The 24,127-nt window shown below is 43.1% G+C and overlaps 1 protein-coding gene across 1 annotated transcript in view; it reads right to left on the reverse strand.

The window, feature by feature from the left end:
• The window catches only part of FRMD4A (FERM domain containing 4A), a 348,357-nt gene extending 328,152 nt beyond the window's left edge, over window positions 1–20,205 (reverse strand). The window contains exon 1 of the mRNA XM_072024583.1: window positions 20,096–20,205. Within this exon, the coding sequence (XP_071880684.1) occupies window positions 20,096–20,140 (45 nt within the window). The 5' untranslated portion in view covers window positions 20,141–20,205. The remainder of the gene's footprint in view (window positions 1–20,095) is intronic.
• Window positions 20,206–24,127: the final 3,922 nt, after the last annotated feature.

Here is a 24,127-nt window from a genome sequence, read left to right on the forward strand (position 1 = left end):
ATGGTTCTAAATTCCCAAGCAGTATTCTATATTGTACCTAGAAAAAAAAAAATAAATAAAATCCCTGATGTAGTTGCATTTCACAAGTAATAGCATTAGTACTTACAATCCCAAGTGTCATCATCTGATTTCAGCTGTAGCATATTGTTTGCAAAAACTCTAAAGAAGAATCTCTGGGGATAAAGCTTTCCTCTGTCTGATAACTTAAACTTCAAACAGGACTTAGCTGAATCATCAAGATCTGTTGATCAGACTTCTTAATGGGCTTCAAGACTAGATATTTATTCTCTGCCTTCTAAAATTCACATATTTTATCTCAATGGAGTTTCTTCTCTTCCTAGTTATTCATGATACCATAATTTTTGTATGCACATACCCATACACCAAACTAGTCAAATTACTTGTAACTAGAGATGACATATTTTGGACTGATAACTTCTTTCTGAGCAATAAATACTGGAATTATTGGTTAAAAACTCTGTTGCCTAAATTTTTCAGAAGGTCAAGCTGCACTAGCGAACTGCTGGTTGGCCTTATACTCCAGGAATAAATGTCAGAACTGGGGCAGTGCTGCAAGTGATGCATCTTGGTGGTTTTACAAGATAGTACCTCTACAAAATTATGTCCAAAAGAAGCCAGGGACCGCATCCAGGAATCATCAAATACAGATTAATCTCCTTTAGCTGTAAGCCAGACCTTTACATTCTCTTTATAGTAAATGAGAGAGAGCTTCAGAGATCTAATTCCTCCAAAACAGACCAGTGCACCACACTAACATCTCACAGTTACTGCTTTCTTAAATTCTTCACAACTTATACATTCTTAACAATCATCCTGCGCATATTTTGCCCGTTACTTCTACCAACTATCATCCTTATCTCAAATTCCTCGAGCCCCACGTTGGGCGCCAAAAAGGACTGTCGTGGTTCCGCTCGAGTGGGCAGCCGAGCTCCACCACAGCCGCTCTCTCACTCCCCCTCCTCAAAGAGGAATGGGGAGAAAATATGTGAAAGGGGCTCAAGGATTGAGATAAGGACGAGAAAATCACGCAATAATTAGTGTAATGGGCAAACCAGACTCAGCATAAGAAGACAGATAGTAAGATTTATTGCTCATTACTAACAAGCTAGAGAAGTGAGAAACAAAGGAAAGAAACCAAAAGCACCTCCCCCCCATCCACCCTCTTCCACCTCCTTCCCCCGAGAGGCGCAGGGGAACGGGGGAATGGGGGTTATGGTCAGTCTACAGCACTTCTTCTCTGCCGCTCCTTCTCGGTCACTCTTGTCCCCTGTGCTGTGGGGTCCCACCCACGGGATGCAGTCCTTGACGAACTGATCCGGCGTGGGCTTCCCACAGGCAGCAGCTCTTCCAGAACTGCTCCAGATATGGGTCCGTACCACGGGGTCCATCCCTCAGGAGAAAACTGCTCCAACCTGGCTCCCCTACGGGCAGCAGCTCCTGCCAGATCACCTGCTCCTGCGTGGTCTCCTCTCCACGGGCTACAGGTCCGGCCCGGAATCTGCTCCGGCAGGGGTCTTCCACAGGCGGCAGCCTCCGTCGGTGCAGGGCCACCTGCTCCACCGTGGTCTCCTCCACGGGCTGCAGCGTGAAACCCTGCTCCACCGTGGTACTCCATGGGCTGCAGGGGGACATCCTGCTTCACCATGGTCCTCACCACAGGCAACAGGGGACTTCTGCTCCGGCGCCTGGAGCACCTCTCCCCCTCCTTCTACACTGACCTTGGCACCTGCAAGGCTGTTTCTCACTCCCTTGACTCTCCCGGCTGCTGTGTGGCGCAGCAGTTTTTTCCCTGTCTTAAATATGCTCTCACAGAGGCGCAAAACAACATCGCTTATTGGCTCAGATTTGGAAAACAATGGGGCCCTTCCCAAACATGGGGCAGCTTCTAGATCTTTCTCACAGAAACCACCCCTATGGCCCCCTGCTACCAAAGCCTTGCCACGTAAACCCACTACAAATATATATCCATCTTCCTTCTTTGGCTCACACAGAAAAGCAGGTGACAGCCCCAGATGAACCCAACACTGTGAACATTTTCCCTACCCAGGGTCAAGCAATGTTCACAGCCTAAAATCTGATCCAGCCAGGCAGATTCATTTGCTTTTTGTAGACCAGCTGGGGTACAGAAGATCAAAATTTTCCAGGCTCCCAGCTAAAACAAAAAAGCATTTTTATTTATGCATTTATTTTAAACATTCCTCAGGACCTTCCACCAGCAGGCTCACAAACAGAAATCAGCTGCTGGAGGTTATGATGAAAACCTGTCCAAAAATGCAATTCAACTTAAATAAATTCGTTTTGGTTTTGCTTGCAACAGGTCACGAGGGATCTTTCCTATGGTAGGGGTGTCGTCACTTGTCTTTTACCCTCAAACAACCTCTGTTTGTGAGGATGGGCAGCTAAGGCAGCCCATATCATAAGCTTATAGTAGGACAACTTGCTTCAGGCTTGACTGGAATAGGAATCAATGCACTGATCCTCCAACATGAATCCAAAATAAAGATCTGTGACAACCATACAGTAAAATTCAGGACAGAAGTTCGTGACTAGATGGGCAAGTTTCATGTTTACTTCTAGGTGTTAATTCTGTAAAAAAAAATATAAATAAATAAATAAATAAATAGATAAATAAATTGAAAAAAAGACTAACTCATTAGCTGCTAAATCTCTTTTTACTCCCACTTAATTTCTGAGTCCTGAGGTATTTGGAAAGGGCTTAACATGACAAACAAAGAAACAAAAAAAGCTAATACAGCATCCTTTCATTTGCTTTTGGTGTGGTACATGAAAATAGTCCCTATATTACAAAGCTTTTTCTTCATGAGTCAACACCATTAGCAATCAAAGAAACAGCTACGAGCACCAAGTGCAAATGTTTGAACTTCTCTAATTTGCATGCCATTAATAAGGGGCCTGGCACAGTTTGGTCAGAAAGTTTTCTGTGGAAGTTCCCGTTGCTGTCACAGCTTGAATCATGGTAGCAGTGATGAGATGCCCAATTATGGCTAATTTAGGTTTTAGGGAGCTGGGAGTCACATCTAGCACCTGGGGCTTGCTCGTTGCTGCATGAACCTCCACTTGCACAAATATCCCTCAGGGAGGAGGCAGAGTTTAAAACCACTCCAGCAAGATCTCATTTTCCCCTATATATTCATCGTTGAGCATAGGTCAGCCACCCATTTTATTTCTCCACATTTTTGTTATCGGATTACTGGACTTTTACAAAATCCCGTCCTCAAAATTCAATTCTTGTGCCCTGAGGTCTGGGAAGCAAGAAGTAAAAACAGGCAGCTGTCACTGAATTATCTGTAGATTGCTGTTGGGAAGCAGAATAAAATACTTCATGCCATACAGCCAGAGACAGAGATGATGAAAAAAAAATAAAGCACAAAACCAAAAACAAACAACAAAAAAAAACACCTAGTTGACTTGGCTAGCCAGATTTTGCTTATTTTCTACCTCTAACATTTGTGATCTGTGTAGTTATTTTCATCACCTTGTCGATTTGCAATAATCAGCAGAGTGACACAAACTGAACCGACAACCAGAGAAAATAACTCCGACCCTTTTGATTAAAAATAATCAATAATGCAGCATGGACGGCTTCAGCAAGTAGGTCCTTGATGACTCAAGGACCGTGATGGGAAAGGCCAAGCGAGTGAGAGGCTGAGCGGGTTTCCCCTCCTTTCCCGTGGCTGAAAGCAGGAGAGCGGGGACACGGCCGCGGTTCGCGGGTGAGCGCAATAACTCTGCCCAATATTGCAGTCTGCAGTTTGCTGACCCCGAATGATTACTGCACATCTCTCAGGCGTGCAGTCATTTTCCATCCTGATTCAGCAGGATTCCAAGGGGCAACCTAAAGAAACCATAGCCCTGCTCAGAAAAACAAACTAAAATGTGAAATCACCACTGCCTGATTCCCCATGTAAGTTTTAGTGTCATGTTTGAGAGTCGGTTTTAAAATACCTTTCAGATCTAGCCACAGGAGTGGCCACCTCAGCAGTTCAACTGTGAAATGGCCTCATCCATACACAGGATTTAGGTAATTTAAGACAATATCCTCCAAAAAAATCTGCCAGCAGACAACTTCTGCACACTCTTCTGCCCCAGCTCAGAGAGGTGCCGAGGGACAGGTTGGGTTCCCTCAAATCATTCAGGTGCTCCCAGACCTTGCAGAAGCCCTAAAATCCCAGCTGTGGCCAAGCAATCAACATGACATTAAGAAAAAGATGTGTCTTCAAAGAGAATAAACCCACAAAATAACCAGGAGCTCCAGGAATTTTCACAGGTAGAATTTTTATCAAGTAGGCAAAGTTTAAATGGTATGTTTTTTCCTTCATTTTAATTGAAGAAGGAAAAGTGGGTGTTGGGGGAGAAGAGAGTGACCCCAAAGGTACCCCAAAAAAACACTTTGCTTAATTGTTTCCCAAAAAACTTTCTTTGCTTGTTTTCCCCATTTAAAGTCATCCATGTTGCTTAAAAACTTAAGAAAATGTCATCAAATGTGTTTTGAAATGTACTGGCCACAGGACCTGGGATCATAACATCCCTGGAATTGGGAAGCTGTGACAACCCACCCTCATGCAAGAGGCTCCAACCCTATTTATTGTGACATTCGGACCCATGTCCAACTTTCCAGACCACTCAGGCACACACAGTCCCTGGCACTGGCAGCCCTGTGGTCCCCATGAATGTCCCTTGAAGTGGGACAGCAGAGAAGAGAGAGATATCTCCTGGCAGAGCTTGGACTTGTGCCGTCTGGTGTGTAAGGTGTATCAAAACACTAAAAACTCCTCAGTTTTTACTCTGGGTGCAGGGGGAGCTTTTCAGCTGTTACCTTGTTCTCTAGGCTTGCTGGTCTTTTTGTCTGATCCAGTATGATCCCACCGGTACCAGTCAGCTGGCAGGCTCCAAACACCACCATCCTCAAACAGCCCCCCTGGCTTAGCCCCGGGCCAGAACGGGGCTGTGAACAGACCCGTAATTGTTCAAATATTCCCTGCATGAAGCAAATTTTACATGAATATTTCATACAGGCAATTTTCAGTGGAGAGTAGCAATTTAGTTAAATCTGCTCTACCCAGAAGTTGCCACCTGGGCTGGCCACCAGAAATTACAGAAATAGCGTCGGTCTTCCCAACACAAGATGGATGATTTATCCGTAGTTTAATATTCTCCTCTCCTGTTTTTACTGCAGGCAGCAGCATTCTCTGCTGTTGACACTTCAATCCAGATGAGTTTTAATTCTGTTCAGCTACACAAACATACACACTTGTTCCTCCAGCAGTCAGCAACAAAAGCAAAACAGACTCAACTTTTATAAGCATCAAGCACAGCCCACATACTCGAGTTACATAAAAACGTTTGGCACAGTACAAAATTTATGGCAACCCTTTTAGTACGAGATGCATCACAGCAAAATCTTGCTTTGACTAACTGTTTGATATTCTCGTGTAGCCATTACTGCTAACAGGATTCATAAGTCACATTCCTTTAGCATATGTAACTTTAAAGAGGACCATTCATATCATATTTAAATCTTACTATAAATTTCCCTAGAGGAAAAACCTGCAGAGGATGCAGTCATCCTTACCCACCAAGGGAAACAAAAGTCCAATTTACAATATTCCAAAAGATTTGGACTCTAGGATGAAAAGGAAATATTTTTATTTTTATTTTTTTAATGATATTTGTGGAGTTTCTGTTAAAATAAAATAAACTTTGTACCTCCGATAAGAATCCAGATGCTGTACCAATGCAAACACACTGACAGCATGGTGGCAGATAGAGGTATGACTGGGAGCAAGGGAATAAGTTTCAGGTGATCCTGGCTGATTGCCAGGATGTAGATAGGGAAATAAGAGTGGTGAATTCCCAGCAGGAATCTGATTCATCTTCCTAAGTGGAAAGAAAGAAAATTTATCAACCACTGTCATCGATGTCCCATCCTCTGCTAAAAATTAAGGCATACCATCCAACCTTGACACTTCTGCCATCTTAGATGATGGCATGAAGAGTACAAAAGGGGATAAGCCCACCATAACTGCCAGAGCTGAAGCAGCTGAGGTTGCTGTTCCTCAGCAGATACCTAGAAGTTAAATTTTATCTGCTGCAAAGCAAAGGAAAATAAATGCACCCAAGCTGTCATGGAAGAGCATGAAGAACAGGCAGGGAGCATCCACAAGGCCAGATATGGCTCCTCAGCTGGGAAACCAATACCTCCCATGCTGGCTTGATCCCTTGGATGGCAAAGATCATCCCACTCCACATTCCCTCCAAGCTTAATGTTCAGATAGAGTTGCTTTCCCTTCTGTCCCATTAAGACTTTTGCCCCTGTTAGAAGAGGTTATTTTTAAGAAAGGAGGCAGAGACCTCCCAGGACAGGAGAAACATCTTTTTTCAGCTTCCTAGCAAAGTCTTTCAGACTGCTAATGGAAGATTCCAAAAATAAACCTTCCCCCAAACTGCAATATTAATATGCAGAACCAAAAATAAAGTTTGTTTCATAAGAGGACTGCATCTTGAGATATTTTGCACTGGAATTATTAGACAGGAATACTGCCAAACCCGACTTAACCCAAAGAGGGAGTCAAGGATCTAATCCGACCCCTCTTCCACACACCAGTTTCAGACACAGCACAGCTCATACTTGCTGCTTGCCAGCGGGACACCTTCAGGTAACTCGATTCTGGCAATAGCACTTTTTCTAATCACAGCAGCCTCCCCCACCAGACATTGTGCCCTGGAAGCCCTGGATGTAGTTGTTCACACTGTGGTGCCTTCATAAATGCTGCAGCTCATAGCTGCTCTGTACAGGAATACAGGATAAAAATTAAGACACTTTATGTGAAGCTTTGAACGCTGCTCCAAGAGGAAGCTGCTTTCTCATTTAGACTGGCAGAACCAGAATTGAAACTAATGAAGCCGTGGTGAAAGGAGAAATGGGAAACAAGTGAGGAAGATAGAAAATGTGTCTCTTCCAGGTCCTTTCAGCCTGATGCCTGGAGGATAGAGGAGGTAACTAGTCGCTTACATTGCTCACACGATGTCTTTTTGGAAATTCAGTGGAAATCACAAGCTACGCCTTGTTAACATACAAATAAACTGAGCAGAGATAAGGGAGGGCCAAAGCAATTTGAAAAGCCTCTGGTGGCCCTGTATTGTCACCTGCATGGGACCTCTTCAGAGGACTAAAGCATCGCCTCTGAATGGCTATCAGGCATGGTCCAGCATCCCCAAACACATTGCTTTGTTACCATGGTGGGACTTTTGCCCCCTGAAGAACGAAACCTCCATCACTGGATCTCCCACACCTGCAGGGACATGATCTCTCAGGAGAATCCATACCTAGGTGTCCCAGAGCACATTCCTCTCTCCTGCCAGAGCTGGACCACAAGGAAAGGAAAGATCCAGAAGGCAAATTGCCATGCCCCTAAGTGTCCTGGTTCTGGAAGCTCTCAGCTGGGTGGCAGTGGTCCACATCTTTGCACCCTGGATGAGTTCTCCACCTTTGCTAGAACATGTTTTATGCAAACACACATGCAGTGCTGGAGCTGGGTTGGACTCCCCCTGCATTCCTGCTCTGCTCTCTTAGTCATCTGTGTTACTGGAAGGAAAGCAGCCCCAGATTTTCAAGTCATTTTTAATGAGTTGTGAAACAGTTAAGTATCCAATGAAAATGAATTTTGACCCTTTGTAATTATAATAAACATTGAAAAGTATTGTTGAAGTTTGACTTTCAAGCAAGCAAATTAAACAGTGACAGAAAATGCATTTTGGTGACACTCTGTACAAATAGGAACTGAACACTTCAGCCAGTCAGTGACTGATATTCAAAACCATTTTCTCTATGGCTGATTTGCTTACCTGTAGTACAGGTGACTAAGAGAACACCGAGTGTTTAAGTTGAAGGGGTAGCAGTGAGACAACTGGTGCTGAGTTAGCAGGTGGATGTCACACAGGAGATGCTCAGCCTGCTCCTCCCAAGGTCTGGGATCCCAGCTCCATGCTGCCTCCATGTCTGTGCAAGCTTCCAGCTCCCTTTAATCACCGCTGTGTCCCCTCTGCTTATCCCTCTCTATCAGGCAGTCTCCTCATTTCCTTCCCAGAAAGTATGTACCTTATCACCTGAAGATGAGCCTTTATACTACAAGCATATCCAAAAGCTTGTTAGAGGAACTAGAGAAAGATACTGGAAGTCAGAAACTAAAACAATCACACAAGCAACAGTATAAAGTTTCTATCCTTCAGATGTCATCACTCCACATTCAAGAGCCCAAGTAAACCTCAACAAGAAGATATACGGGTACAATTAACCATTCATTGTGCTTTAGCTGCATTTCTGCTTGTTTATCCCAAGGAGCACCCATCATGGCTGTGATTAAATGTTTCATGGAGAAGTTCCTCTCCTTGTACAGAACAGGCTTGATCTGCAGTTTCCTGCAGCCCCATTTCCTTTGATTTCATACCATCTCCCCAAATCCTTCCCCATACCCTTTGCTTTCCTTCTGCAGCATCCTTAGGCCCTCACTTGGTCCTCTGCTTATGCTGCCCCCTGAGTTAAGGTCATCACAAGCCATAACCATCAGCCACAATGTCCTTTAGGTACAATTATGCTGCTACCAATAAATTCACTGAAATATGAGAGCAAGTGCTCAGCTCTGGGAAGACACAGGGGATTCTCTGACATTATTCTGGGTGCCATGGACAGGCAATGGCTTGTGAAAAGGGAACAAGTTGCAAGAAAATGGACCTTGGTTTCTCCAAGTGCCTAGAGAACTGACTTCAGATTTTTCCTGGCTCAGGAAATGATTGCTCTCCACATCACTTGCAATGCAGTTGGATTCAGACCCGTATCACCAATTTTGCCTTCCTTTGAAGCTGAATGCAAAGCCCTGGACAATCACTGCTGCTCCATAGTGAGTTTAACTGATGTGAGTAAAAGCCACTGCTGTCAAAAAGAAAGGCAGCAGTTTAAAATAGAGCTGCTAACCTCCTGCCCTTGCAGTTACTGGTCACATTTCCTTTTCTTTCAGCATGAACAGATTCAGGTCTAGAGTACTTGCAGAAGGAAAATCTTAGAAGCCAGTCATACTTAAAATTAAAATCAAGATTTTAGCAAATGCATTCCCTTTAAGTAACAGCAGACCAAAAAAATAAATTAACACATCTCTCTTTTTGCATGTGTTCAAAATTCACTACTGTATTTATTACCTCTATTTTTTTTATTTAAATAGTCTTTGCTGTGGAGAAAAGAGCCCCTCTGATGTTACAGTTGACCTCTGCGTTTACTCTACATAATTTTCTTTTCTCTGAAGAATGTTCCCAGCCCTGTGAAAGATGTAAAAATAAATAAATCCCTTTTCTGTAATCTTAGAAGCATCCTACATTTATATCAGTGTACAATGGTAAACAGATTTGCGATCAGCATGTTAATTTTTCCCAACAAGCTTTATTGTATTAAACCATGGTTCTTCAGGAATAAGACACCTCCTCCCCCCCCCCCCCCCCCCCCCCTTTGAAAACTTGCTCCTAAGTCACCAGACTCCTGTAAGATTTTGGTTTAGCTAAATGTAAATTATCTTTTAATGAATCCACCTTCCGAGTATTAGGGAGGTAGTTATACTTCTGGTAGGGAACACGTGAGGAGGAAAATTCTCACATGGGTATTTAGGATCATACTGTATAAACAATTACAGCATTCAATGTCTGCAAAAAATCAAGTGGCAAATCAGCAGTGAATATCAATTATACATCTGCTGCATCGCAGAGGCAGATGGCACTTTAATTGTACATCAGAAACATTATGGACAATTTTCCCCAACCCAGCCTCATTGAAATAGTGGTTTTAACACCTAAAATATCAAGGCAGGCTATGCAACGCAATGACTCATCACTAAGAATTCATTTCTTTTTGAAAATAAATATTCCACCAGTAAACCACTAATCATCTGCAAGATTTGTAACTCTCAGGCAGCAAATCCTGCTATCTTGATGTAGGTAAGGACTCGTATTGATGAAAAGCAATAGGGTGACTGCATGGGTCACATCACTCAGCTCAGAGTGTGAAATTGTCTAAGCGCAGAATTTGGAAGAAATGTCACAGAGATAAGTAGAATAATATGGATTTACACTCCCTTCCCCACTTGATTGTAAGAGAACAAAGATCAAATCCTCCTTCTTCAGGCAGGAATAGTTTTCTGCAATGGTTCAAGTTCTATGGAACTTAAAGAGACTCAATACTACAACTATTGACCATGGAGAAATCAATTGACATGAGACTATGTATGGAAAGAATGACTCTGGCTAGCCAGAGGCGGTTGTATTAATGAACAAATACCCAAAGTGTTGTGAATGCCTACTTAATTAAAGATTATTAAAAATTAAAATTGACTGTTCTCTTACTCAGAGATGACAATTTATTATTCTGTGTGTATACGCTTTGACAATAAAGCTACCCCTGCTTTATTACACACAGTCAATCATGCAGAGTTCAAAGAGAATTTGTTTTTTACTCCCATTATATACAGAACTCTTTCTCTTTGTTTGTTTGTTTGCTTTTCATTGGTTGCTTGGATTTTATTTTATTTTGTTTTGTTTTTGTCATCTATTCACACTCATTAGTTTGCACACTCATGCAATCTTAAAAATGTCCAGTAAACCTCTGGCACTGGTTTACATTTCATTGTGCAAGTGAATAGCGCTGATTTCCTCCTCTCCTCCCCAAATATATTTGGGGCTAGCTGCAACAGACACTTTCTATCTGCAGTGTGAGCACAGATACATTTTGTTGGGAGAAATGTACGATTGCAATGCCTGAAACCTGTATTTGGAAGTGGTATCTCAGGGAAACCCCTAAACATAAACAAACCAAAACAAAACGTTCAAACTAGCATCCATGGCCAAGACAGCAGACACCCTCTGGACTTCACAGCAAAGGCTTAACTCCTGCTGGTGAATCAAAGCTTTCAGAGAAATTTCTTATGGATGATTCTTTAATTCCTCAAATTTAAATGATGCTTCAAAAATGGGAAGCTCCCTAAAATGATATAGGCACTATCTCTCCAAAGAAGCCTAGAAGTAAATCTGTTGAAATAATGGCTGAGAATATTCCCATGATAGAAAATCATTTGTGTTGGAACCGATGCAAGCAGCACATTTTTATTTTTATTTTTTTCGTCTTGCAAGGCACTGGACAGCAAAGAGGCTGTATCTGGTAGATACAGAGGAGGAAGAAAATTCAAGAGGAGCAATACTTCAGAAGTAGAGGATTCCGAACCAATAAGCTTCTGCTTAAATACTGCAGTACAGATAATGAAAAAAAAAAAGGAGTTTCTATAGCAATGATAAGGATAATACAGGTTTCTTCTTAAGGAATTGTTTCACTCTTAACTCCAAAACAAAATTTCAAAGAGGGGGAACACTGCTAGGAACTTTAGCAAGTTAAAAAACATCTCCATCATTTTTCTTGTGCCATCACTCTATCTCCTGCTGTCTCTAATTTTGTTTAATTAGAGCTGAAGTGGTTCCTTGCAATCTCATGAAAGCTTTCAAATACTGATTCAAGGACGTTGGTTTGCGTGAAATACTCACCCTTGCTTTAAACATGATTAAAGAAAACAGCATTCAGCATAAACCTGTATTTAAAATAGTAAGCAAGTAGTAAGTGCTAGTGCTGTTGTCTTTTTAAAGGAAGGAACTAAAATGTATTTTTTATTATTTTCCTTCATTAGCAGTTTCTTTGTCTTTAACCGGCAAATAAGTAGTTTTCACCCACAGCAGTCTGCCACGGGAAGAGGGACAGCAAAAAGTAAATTTCCCCATAACTCCTGCCTGAGCTGGAAGTTAGAAGCCCTTCTGTGGGCAGTAGGATAACTAGAAGGCTGGTTTTTATAAGGAAACTGATTTTAGTCCATCAATAAGAACTTGAAGGCAAATAAATAAGTAAATAATGAAAAAAAAAATCAAACCAAGCCTGAGATATCAAGACACAAACACCACTGATCAGACACGCAGAAACAAGCTCCCTGGGGTGCATGCCTTGCTGCTAAAGAAACAAACAAAAAAAAGGAGTGGAGGGGTTTTTGCTCAGTCCTCATCCCCTGGGACTGACGGCAAGAACACAACCTGTGCTGATCCTCTGGAAAGGCTGGCATTTTTAGCTCTGCAAAGCTAGATGATCATCCTCTCAAACACTTCAGCCATTTGGTCTCTGTTTTTCAGAATGTGGGCAAACTCTACTCTTCTAAAAAAATCAATGTCAGTGCAGAACAATTGAGAACAGTCTTGGCTCCCTGATCACTGAAAAGGGAACAGAATAGGGAAAATGGGTTTTTGAAGAGCTCACGCCAACTTTTTTTTTCTATTTCAATAGCTTATATAACAGCAGTAATAATGACCTTCACTAGACATTTCCTTGAGTACTAATGACCTGGGGTTAATGGCCCAAAGCATAGTTTTATGCAGTCAGCTATCACAGCCAGCAATTAATTACCAGGAAATACAATGTGCTCTGACCACTACAGCTCAATTAGCCTCATATTATTCAAAAATGAAAAACATCTCAATCTTATTTACTGTGAAGCTGTCCCAGATTTTACTTTAACATATTAGTGAGAAAAAAAAAATAGCTAGAACCTATATTAAGCCAGACATATGTTCTACAACACTCCTCCATTAGCTTCAACCAAATTACAAATTACAGGGAGCCAAACCAGTGTCTTGCAATACAAGGATCATCGCTGTTGGCCCACAGATGGAAAAATATTGTGGAGCAAGGCTCTGGGTGCATTCTGCTTCTGTACTAACAAAACATCCCCAGAAACCCAGAAACAATTTTCAGCTGTCTGGTGGCTGTAAATGGGCAGAGAGAAGGGAGGCCAGAGGAGGACTCACTGCAGAGAAAAACCCTTCAGTGGCAAGGGGTGGGCAGTGGGCACTGGGGGCAAGTAAGGGAAGGGATATTCTGCTTTTACCAAGTTGCATGTTGATCAAATATATCTGTACCAGAAACAGATTTATAAAGAATGCCAGGGTAGATAATGTTTGCACCCAGCTTTATGCTCTCCTGGCTTCCTTCCATTCATTACATTTGATTATTTCAGTAACGTGCCCTGAAAACAAAGCATCTTAGTTTCAAATCTCTTTGTTCCTGGTTACTTGTTGGGATTTTAGCATTATCACTAGTTTTTTGGAGTCTCAAAAGACTAAAGCCAGACACTAGGGCTAACAGTAGGAGGTATTGGTTTTAATCTGGGGATTCCTAGCTTTAATCCCATGAAGGATGTAATAAACTGCTAACATTTTGTGTATAGGTTTGTCCCTTCAGGCCAAGCCAGAAATTCATTTAAACAAAAGAATTCATACCACTTGAAGGTAATGTTGGTTTGGGGTTAGTTTGTTACTCACCGCCATTAAAACCTCTTTATGAAGTGACTGATTTTAACCCCCTTCTGCAAGTTTCTCTGCTTGTTGGTATTTAAAAAGGGATATGGGGGGCAAAATGGATATACCTCCCTGAAGGGCACTGAGGAGATATTTATCTGTAGTTTGCCATTGATGGCAAGAATGGAAACACCCATTCCCTGGCAGTAATTACAGGGGTTATGTAGAACTGGGGAGAGTTCACTGGATGGAGAGAGCCTAAAACTTGGTCCCATCCCCCTGCCCACCCAATATCCATCTGGGGGCTTCTGTTTTCAGGAAGACACACGGAAAGAAGTGGCTGTTGCAGTTGTTGGTGGAGTTGATGAGTACATGTGTGACCAGCCACCTGAGCACGACAGCTACAGGCGCCAAATCACAAAAATTTGCATTTTTGTGGGATTTACTGGGGAAGGATCCATGTGGGATTTGTGTAAGTCTCTGAGCCCTGATGTGCTAACCACATTAGCCTGGCGGGGGCTGGATCTTTGCCACGCTGAGAAGTTAAGAGTTCAGTAATTACGGAAGTATGACATTCATAACCAGAAGGCAAAGAACTGAATAATTGCAATTGCCCAACGTTACAAGTCCTTCCTATGTATGAGTAGCTATTCATAGCCCTGCGTATTAATTATGGTAATTACAGCATTTCTAACATTTTATTTTGGTTTGATGATATCAGTCAACTTTTCCATTACGTTTTATTTTTTTAAAAAATAAAAGAAGTAGTGACGCTATTCTTTCATATATGTACAAAAGGAGTTGTCATCTTTAGTGATCTATTCAATATCCTAATATATTACTTTCCCCCAACCGCAGAAAGGCTCTAATTAAACTTAATGATCATTTACTCAAATGCCCACTAATTCACTTCCACAAATAGCCATGCTCTATACCATGATACAAAAATAATAATAATAAAAATCAATGGCTGTGCATTTCTGACAAGATAATTTTCTCAGACATTCAGAATGAGCAGCTGGAATAAAAGGCACGGGAATATTTATAATGAAGAAAGGAAAAAAAAAAAAAAAAAGATAATAAACCTGTAATCCCTCTTACTCTTGTTTTAAAGTGTGGTAATAAACGGGATAATTCAGATGTGCAAGCATTATGGTCTGCTTCTCCTACAAGATTTCAAGATTTTAAAAAAAAACTTGTGTGCAGGGGAACAAGGAAAAAGCAAAGTGCTGGCATGCAGCACAGCAGAATTGAAGGGATAATGATTTTGTAGTCCTTCAGCTCAGACGGGTAAAAGGTGACAACCACCACAAGGAAGCCAAGAGCAATCCTGGGAGGTGTTTAATCTCATTCAGCTGAATTAAGTCACTGTGTTTGAAGTGTTGCTGTGAGTTTACAAAGGCACGCAGTGTAGTTCAGGTACAATTCAGTGCTGCAAGTTCAGATGCAACTCAGAATAATTTATCAATAAGAAATCTCTAAATTCGTGGTCTGTGGTAGCAAGCAGTCACCAAGGAGGAATTGCTGCATCCTCCAAAAGAGCAACCAGCACAGCTCAGCCATTTACTGCTCGTGAAGCCTATTAGAAAATGAGTGCCTTGATGAAATGAGGAATGAGATGAGGAGGCAGAGACATCTGAGGGCACCGTTCCTCCCCCAAGTGCCACCACACATCATCGTCTCTGCCACAGGCCTTCAGGAAAGGCTGAGGTTGAAGCCCACACTCCTGCATGGTAGAAATATCTACAAAAAGAGCACAGAGAGGGATGTATAATATAAAAGATCTCATTTTGGACGTGAAGCTGAAGAGGGCCTGACATCAGCTGTGCGGCCAATCCCTCAGGGATGGTGTGAGTCGCTGCCAAGCAATCCCACTGCCAGCTGACAGGCCCCACAGCCTCAGACATCAAAAAGGAGCTGTGTTGTCCCCAACCCCACACAGGGGTAACCAAAGAGTGGGGTTTGGTGTAGTGGAAGGAGCATGCTAGCCGCAGCTCACCTCTTATGGGCAGCACGGCCTGTAGGTGAGCCAGGAGGTTTGGAGGTCGAGAGCTTTTGCATAAAGGCAGAGATAATTTAAGGCTGAGGTGAGGCAGGCAGAAAAATGACTTCATCCTGCCACTGAAACCTTGCTGCTCCCCGAGGCTCTCATCTGATCCTCCAAGCCCAGCTGCACGGCTGTGGATCTGTGTGGAGGTTTGAGAGGAAGAAAATATATTGCTTTATTTGTTTTGTTTTGTTTTTTGGGGGGGGGAGTAGGGGGCAGGATGTTCAGTCCTCTGTTTAGGAAAATACAGAACTTCTATGCTCTGCTTACCTTGTTTCCCCATTTTGCCTTCACTAGGGCAGACTTAAGGCATAAAAAAGTATTTAGCAAACATGAAATATTTTATGAAATACCCAGAATGTTGTCAAGTCACCTCAGAAGTCAACAGAGCAGGGCACTTAGTAGCATTACAGATAATATTTATGAGTATTTTTAAGGGAGATCCTACAGGGTTTGGTGTAATGTTTCAGGAGAATGGTCAGGTTAAAGATATTGATGTTGTTTTGAGGACTCCAGTTTAGCTTTGCTTGAGGAAGGATAACCCAGACAAATCTCCTTTAAAAGGGGAACTGGAAGCACAGCACTGAACTGGGATTTTTGATGGTCAATGGCACTCAGACACTAATTATTTATGTTAAAGTAACGTGGGGTAATTTTCATATGGCCTCCTGTTGCAGATTCTGCCTTAGATAGACATTGCAAAGCCTTCAACATGGGAAAATAACGAAACTGAGGCAGGCAGCCCTCACCACAGATCACCAGGTTCTCATTCTTCATAATGGGCATTGTAAATATTATGGCATGAGATAATGCTCTGAACTCCCTATTGGCAGCCTCTTTTTCTCCTGTAACTACAGAGGTAACCAAATTCGACGTGGTTAGGTCACCTAGGATATCTTAGATTCACCTTTGCTCCAGCCTCAGCTTTGAATGTAACTCAGACACAAAATAATAGTTTAGAGTGTGAAAGCATCACAGCGTACTCTGGAATGAAATATGCTCCTCCAAAGACAAACAGTTAGCGTTCACTAAGTGCACCTGTGTTCTAAATTGTATGCTGTTATTTCTTGAAGGAAAAAAATTATATATACAGACCAGAGGACAAAGCTGGATTATAAACATGGGAAAGCTTCGATTTTTATGGGGAGGGTAAGAGAAACTAGCTGGGGCTAACTTTTCTGAAAACAGAAAACCATGCTGCTCTTACTTACCATTTTAAGAACATTTTGGACTAATTGGCATACACCAAGCTGTATATCTTGTTCATCTGAACCTCTGCTGTCATTTAATTAGTGTTACTGTTACAACCCACAGTTGTTAGATGGTCAAATCCTTAAGATCTGTTTTTATGACAAGCGATAATGTTGTCTTGAGAGACACCAGTATCATAACTTACTGTGCTGTTAAAATCTGTACAATCAATATGTCTGCAGCGTTAAAATTTTACAACAGACTAATAAGATAGACATAAAATCCTAGTAGTATTGCACTTGCTCCCATCAGCGTTAATGATCTTAACACAGCAGGTGTTTTCATGCCTAACAAGGCATGGTAGGTGCTATTGTATGCTTAGATGCTCCTTCCTCTTGGTTCACAGAAGCTGAGGAAGCCCCATTTTATTCATTAGATAATGCTATGAGCAGAGCCACTTTGGATACAGTTCAGCCCAATTTCCCCCATGATGAACCAAACTGTGCCCCTCGTCTCCTGTGATCTCTGCAAGGTAGAGGCAGGAGTCCTGCAAGGCCAGGCACAATCTAGAGTTACTTGCAATAAAAGTCGTTCACCAGAAAGGACAAAATGTGGTTATATTTTCCAATTACAGTCTTTGTATGAAAACAACATGTTAGGAAAATACATGTTTAAGAATCAGGCTCTCCTTTACTGAGACTTTTCTCTAGCCTAGGAGAAAAATAAAATAAAAGAATATAAAAGAGAGAGAAAGAAGAATCATCTGAATGGTGAAAACAAGACCAAAACCAAAACAGATTCAATCCAGATTAATCAAGGCCTTTGGATCCTCAATATTTATATCACTAAACCAAAGTCAGAGCCATCCACTTAAGGCTACGGGTTTAATGAGATTCTGCAGTGTGTTTATGGCTGCACACAGGAGCAGCTGGTCTGGGAGCTGCTTTAGGCCACTTCAGCAGCATGTGCTGGGTAGCTCATAGCAGGCACAGGCAAGCTGCTGTGAGCTGTCAGCATGGCTGGGACTCGGAAAAGCAGTGCCCTTCCTTGTGCAGCTCTCTCTGCTGGGACATGCTGATGCTAGATACCTGTGTCCTATAGGTGGTCCTTCTATAGGAAGGAAGCCGTGGAGATGCACCTCTCTCTTAATTGACCAAAATGTAGTTTTGGATGAGCAAATTCCTAATTTAGGTCACTCAATTCAACGCATCTAATTCCAGGAAAAAGTCAATTAATGGCTCTGTAACTTAGTCTCTTTACCTGCGAAGTGCTTTGCAGCATCCCATTGAGAAGAGGATATTTTAAGACTGATGCAGCACTGCCAAATGCTGCTGCCAATTACATCTCATAAAAAGCAGAGGGTTGGATGCATCTTCTGCATGCTACTGCAGGGGAAATGCTGTACTGAAATATTCCTCGATGCTAAAAGAGTTCTCTCAATGGAGAAAGCCCATCAAAGTATTAAAAGGTACTTCTGTGGACTTCCCGAAGACATCTAATCCTTTAATCTCTGGAGAGCAGCAGTTCTAGAAGAGATGCCATTATAGCTGCTCACTATGGGATGAATTATGCAAGAATTTATTATTGATTCAAGGGGAGCCTGCTCAAGCATGCAACCAAAGCCAAGGCAGAGCAGAGGGGAAAGAACCAGGTTTCCATAGTTAACTAATCTAATTCATGGCCCAAGAAAATTCTAAGGCAAAAGAGGGGTTGGCAAAGTGAAGTATTTTATATACCAAATCACATTTTGGCAACCATAACAAGCTTCTAGTACCAGACAATCCTGGAGCAGAGCCTAAGGAGTTACACAAGCCCTCTCCCTCCCCAGAATTATGTCCCCACCACCTCCACCCCAACCATCCATGGGGTGGGAAACCAGAACCTCTAACCCAACCCATCTGCTGGGGGCTGGGAGGCCACAACAACCCTGTCCAGGTCCATGCCCAAAGGTGAGGAGACCCAAGGGGTCCAGGCTGTGGGTCAGAGCTGCAGAAAGACCCAAAATACCACAAAATGTTAACTGGGCCAATGCCATGCAACCACAGAAAATCACATTTTAAAATAATTTTTTGGGGGCAGCTTGGCACTGTACCAGAGTTTGACAGGGTCAGCTCAAGGAATACGTAGGTGGGGGATGGAGAGAAAGAGAGGTTTAGCTTGAGATTAAAAGCATAATTACAATAAAAACATATACAGCCCAAAGAATGGCAAGGGGTGGCTGGCACCCGTTAATTTATCTTTAAAAGAGAAAAAGAAAGAGGTTATTTAAAATGCCGGGAAGGCCAGAGGTAAGCAGGAGGAAATAAAATGAACATGTACAGCAGGTTAGTCCCTGGCAAGTATAAAACAAGCCATGCAGAGGTTTAATAGCATGTTTAGCATTTCGAGTAATGGACATAAAATTTGCTTTTCTCAACTTGACCTTTGTCACCAGCCCCGGGCACCATAAAGCTATTATCCTGCAGCATGCCCTTGCAAAACTCATCATGTCTCTGAGTGCTAGGGACCATTTCCTAGTGCAATCGAAAAAGAGATCAGTGATAATAATTATATATAGAGAGAATAAATATGTATGCATCCATGCACACACACATGCTCTTTGCTTGTAACAGCTCTCCAGCAGAAACATTACGGTGACATTTAGGCAGAAAAGCATCCAGCAGAGATATTACACTAAAACTGTCCCTTGATGCTGCTGCATAGAAAATGGCAACAAGAGTTTAAAAAAAAAAATCAGTAAAGCTAAATAACTCTCTAATACCCCCACCAAAAGGTTTTATTTTAATTGCAGCAGGACAGGGACATGTTTCTGGACTCAGCCACGTGTTATGCTAAATAATCTTCTTTGGAATATTATAAATATGCAGAAGTTTGAGAAGTAGGTCAGTAGCTCAACACGTTGTAGCAAATACCTCAGGTAAATGCTGGTCATTACTGCAGTCTGCAGTCAGCAGCAGGGCTGACATGGTCTGCAGCGAGCCAAATGGCAATTCACTGCATCAGAGGACCGGTCCCCAAGTGACACAGCACCAAAAGCACCTGGCTGCAGCCAGCAACACGCCCGCCGGACAGAAATCAAGGTCTCTGGCTCTGCGGGTAAGTGGCTGCACAGTCAGCAAGGGCAGAAAGAGGGAGAGCAGCAGGACATGAAAATTCACTGATATGAGGAGCAAAATGAAATATCTACAGCTCAGGATAAACCCCGAATGCGAGCACCAGCTGTGTCAGAAAGGAGACTTCAAACACCTGCCACAAGTGCCTTGGTCAGGACGCATTAAAACCCATCAAGGGATGAGTGCTTTCACCTGAGTCCCTTGCAAAGTTCCCCAGGACCTGTAAAAGCCAAGAGGTGGCTCAGGCAAAACCCTCGTGTGGATTTTGTGCCCTGAATCCGTGCGGCACAGCATCCCTCACCCCCCCCTCCTTCCCGAGCGGATTTCAGCAGGCACTCACCATCAGCAGGCTCAGAGCAGCCTCGGGAGCACGCTGCACGGCCATCGCCTCTCTTCCTACGTACAAATCCTCCCTGCGACGTGCTCAGCCCTCGGCCCTCCGTCACAGCACGGCATCCACAGAGCCCACGGCTGGCTGCAGGGAGAGAAACCCCAAATCGGGGTCGGAGAGCGTTCGCGAGAGGAGGGGAGGATGGATGAAGGGGGTGGGGAGGAGAGGAGGGAAGGGAATAACCTTCTCAGCCAGGGAAAGAGGCTTAAGCTAGGCCAAATTTTACACTGGAGAGAGGAGGGAAATGAAATGCAGAGCCTGCTGGAGAAACGAGATATCGGGAGCTGCAGGATATTTAAAGCTCAGATGCACGCCCGCCACAGCGAGCAGCAGCAACAGAGGACACATCAAACACCTACGTGACAGGTTAGGTCCATGCCATCCTCCCCCTGCCCCAGCACACCGTAATTAACTGTTTTTAATTGCCACTCTCCTTCCTCCACCTACATAAATGCTTAAGTCGAATAAGCCTGCTGTGCCCCTGCATCTTCCTCTCTGCCCTGGCAGTGCTAGCGCAAAAGCAATGTCAAATATCGCAACGTACCGCTTCCAACAGGGGCAAACCTCTTCTCTCTTCTTGCCAAGCCCTGCTTCGCCCGCTTGTGAAAGCAGATGCCTGCATAATACAGACACGAGCAAGAGGAGCCCGACCCGGGGAGCACCTGGCGTTCACCTGACAGCAGCGATTACCTTGAGCATATTGCAGCGAGAGCCACGTTACTCACTGACCCCTTTCACCTTACCACCCAAAAAAAAAAAAAGTCTCTTCCTCCTCCTCCTCCTTCTCCTTCTTTCCAGACTCAGCTCCCCGTGGAGCTAGCACACTTCCTAGAAACATGTAATTACACAGCCTGGTCTGTCAGCGTTTTGATCAGGCTGCTGGCACCGCATGGAGACGGCAGCCAGGCACCCTCCTCCCTTCCTCCCCTTCCCTCCCCTTGCAGGGCTGCACGCTGCAGCTCCGGAGCCCGGGGACAGCAAATTGGGAAAATGTACCATTTAAGATGCCCAGACAAATTAGCACCTGGTTTAAATATTAGATAGAAGATGGATTTCTTAAAGCTTTTAGGAAAAATAAGCAGCACCCCCGTGGGAAGGCCACCACTGTCACGTCGATGTGGCAGAGTATCTGGGGATTCAGCAGAGCTGGAGCATCTGGAGCGCCCTGCCAGATCTATAGGAGTCCTGTTTTGTAGGGATCAAAAGCATCCTGCTCTGCAGTGCACCAACTCTTGCATCACGCCTCTAAACAAGCAGAATTTGGGCTTTATTTCTTAAAATATTAGGCTTCATGTAATGCTAATGTCAACGCAGTTTCCAGCTCCCACCTGCATGCTCCTCCCCTCCCCCACCATCATTTTGGAACCCAATTCAAAGTTTCAGGCAAATTCGACTGGAGAGAAACTGTCTCTGACGCACGTCATTCCTGCTAGTGCCATAGAAATTGGTACAAAAGAAAATCAAATTGCTGTCTCCATGAAGGCAGGCAGCAGTATGCCAGCCCTCGTGCTCTGCAAGCCACATCTGGCAGGTCAGTTAGGGTACTGGTGTCCTTGTTTGCCCAAATCTCTCATTGCTCACCAGTCACGATGTTTTACTGACGTGGAGATATGGGAGAATTGCAGATATTGCCCTAGGAAGGTCATCCAAGACATCTGCTGCAGACCTGTGCCTCCTAGCACACTATCCCATAAGCCAGGGGCAATCCTTCTTGCTTTGCACTGCTGTATAGAGGATCTCAGTTGTTTCCACGTAAATGCAGAGGTGAGTGAGCTGCTCCCACCCTGCAAAGCTGTGCCACCAAGCCTGGGTGACACAGGGTGACCACAGGGGCTTGCTCCCCTGCCAGGTTCTCCACCAAGAGCAGTGAAACACACTTAGGGCAGCAGCTGCAGTTATCTCCGCACCTGGAGGCAACTCATCCCTACTGATGCAGGATGGAGTCCCCACTTCTCAAATGCATTATAGCACCAAAGAGCTCCGGGCTTCCGCAGTTTGCTTCCATCAGACCAGAGAGCTGCAGCAGTTTCCCAGTGCTTTCAGACCCACAGGGCCCATCTTAGCTGTCTGCACTGAGTTATTCTTCATCTCACGCTCATCCGAAGCTATCAGCTATCAGGCAACACAATCCGCTCCCTTCCCTCCGAAGGGCTTCATCTCCCCTCTGACAATAAACAGGTTGCTGGCTGTTAGAAAGGAAGGGAGAAGCGGGCTGCTTAAATGTCTCTTGAAAGGGGAAAATAGGCATAACAAAAGATGAAGGCAAGTTTTAAAAAATATCTCAAGGCATCAATTTACAAAATATGTAACTAAATCTTTTCCAGCAGTACCATGACAAATATCCCCAGGCTATTACTTTTTTTTTTTCTTCTTACATTAACCCAGGCTGAAGTGTTGTGAGGAGGTGGTTGCAGAAAAGTGTCATTCAGTAACTCTCATATCTGACAAGTAAGATTTCTCCTTTCCCAAGTAATTTCAGGGGACTGATCTGTCCCCAAGCTTTTGGACTTGGCTAAAATGAAGAATCTTGAAGTGCAGATGACTCTTCCATCTGTAACTCCTGAGTTCGTTATGCAGTTGTGTAGGGTAAAATCCATGTCAAGCAATAGGCTCTAGTTATGATTTGTGGTGTCCTTGGAAAATTCAAGGTTTGTCCTGAGCTCTGCAAGTCTCGAGGTAATGATCATACATAGGGAACCATCTGTGCACAAGGACATGATCTATGGCTCCAAGGTACATTTGCAAACTTGCTTACAGGTTTGCCACTTCCTATAATTTAGGTGAATAAATTTCATAGTACAAGAAGAAAAAGAATTAGATCATTATTCACTTCAGCTTGTCCAGAGATAAGAGAAATCTTAAAATTGAACTTATTGGATAGATGGTTAAAACTGCAGCACCATGGTTTTGTTTCAATGGCATTTGAAGAAAAATAGAGAACAAGAATGAAAAGAAAAAAAGAGTTTATTACCTAGTAAAAGTAACTGCTTACAATTTCTCAAATAAAACCTGTTCTGATAAGCACTGGATTAATAGAAGAGTTGATACCAGTAAGTAGACATAAAGCACTTGGAGGCTAATATATGGAGAGGGATCCTGTTATTGCAGACATTCTGTTACCATGGACTCTGTGGATATGCCATACCATGGCATGGTGGGTCACCATCATTAGAGCTGGTGGTTGCTGGGGCTGGAATTTGAGGTTCTGGTGCTGCAATGCAGTAAGAAAACCCTCAGCCAAGAGTACATTACAGTGACCTCTCATGGGCACACAGAACCTGAGAGGCACCTATCATCCGCAGTAGGAGTCATTGCATTGGAGGCATCATTAATGGCATAGACACAGGCAATACAGAGCTCGTATTAATTGCAAGACTATTTCAGCTGGTATGGAGCTTATATTTCTTATTAAATTTATGTCCTGTGTTTTTCTTCAATGAGCAAACAGGAGCTCTTGTTTCCAATGGAGTCAATGTAAACTTCTTGTACATTGCTACCATATATATTTTAACCACTAAAAATCAAAGCTTTTCCTCCAGTCACCTGTGAGGGGATCCAGATTTGATTTTTAATTTGCCTTCTTCCATCAAATGTGAGTGAAATGCCCAGTGAGATGACAACTGCCAGGAGGTCACTTATTTAAGGACAAGCATGTCCCTAAATAGGCTTGTACAAGGAATATTGTTTGATCAAGAAGAGTCAACTTTTTAAATGCAATTTAAAAGAACATAATTAAACAAATCATGTTATTGTTTTGGCAAGAAAATAGTCAGTTAAGGTTGATAGTACTACTACAAGCACCAATGTGACCAGAATCACACACATTTACAAGAACCTTCCCACCCAAGGAACCAGGGGAGAAGTCAAGAAGCATTTCTTGAACTTGACATACATCAAAGTTTATGCCATGCTTTTAATTTTTTTTAACTTATTTTGAAAGATGATAGATTTCCAATGGTATGAAAGAATAGTTGATGTAAA

This window comes from Anas platyrhynchos, chromosome 1 (genome assembly GCF_047663525.1).
Source record: "Anas platyrhynchos isolate ZD024472 breed Pekin duck chromosome 1, IASCAAS_PekinDuck_T2T, whole genome shotgun sequence".
In the NCBI taxonomy this organism is placed as follows: Eukaryota; Metazoa; Chordata; class Aves; order Anseriformes; family Anatidae; genus Anas; species Anas platyrhynchos.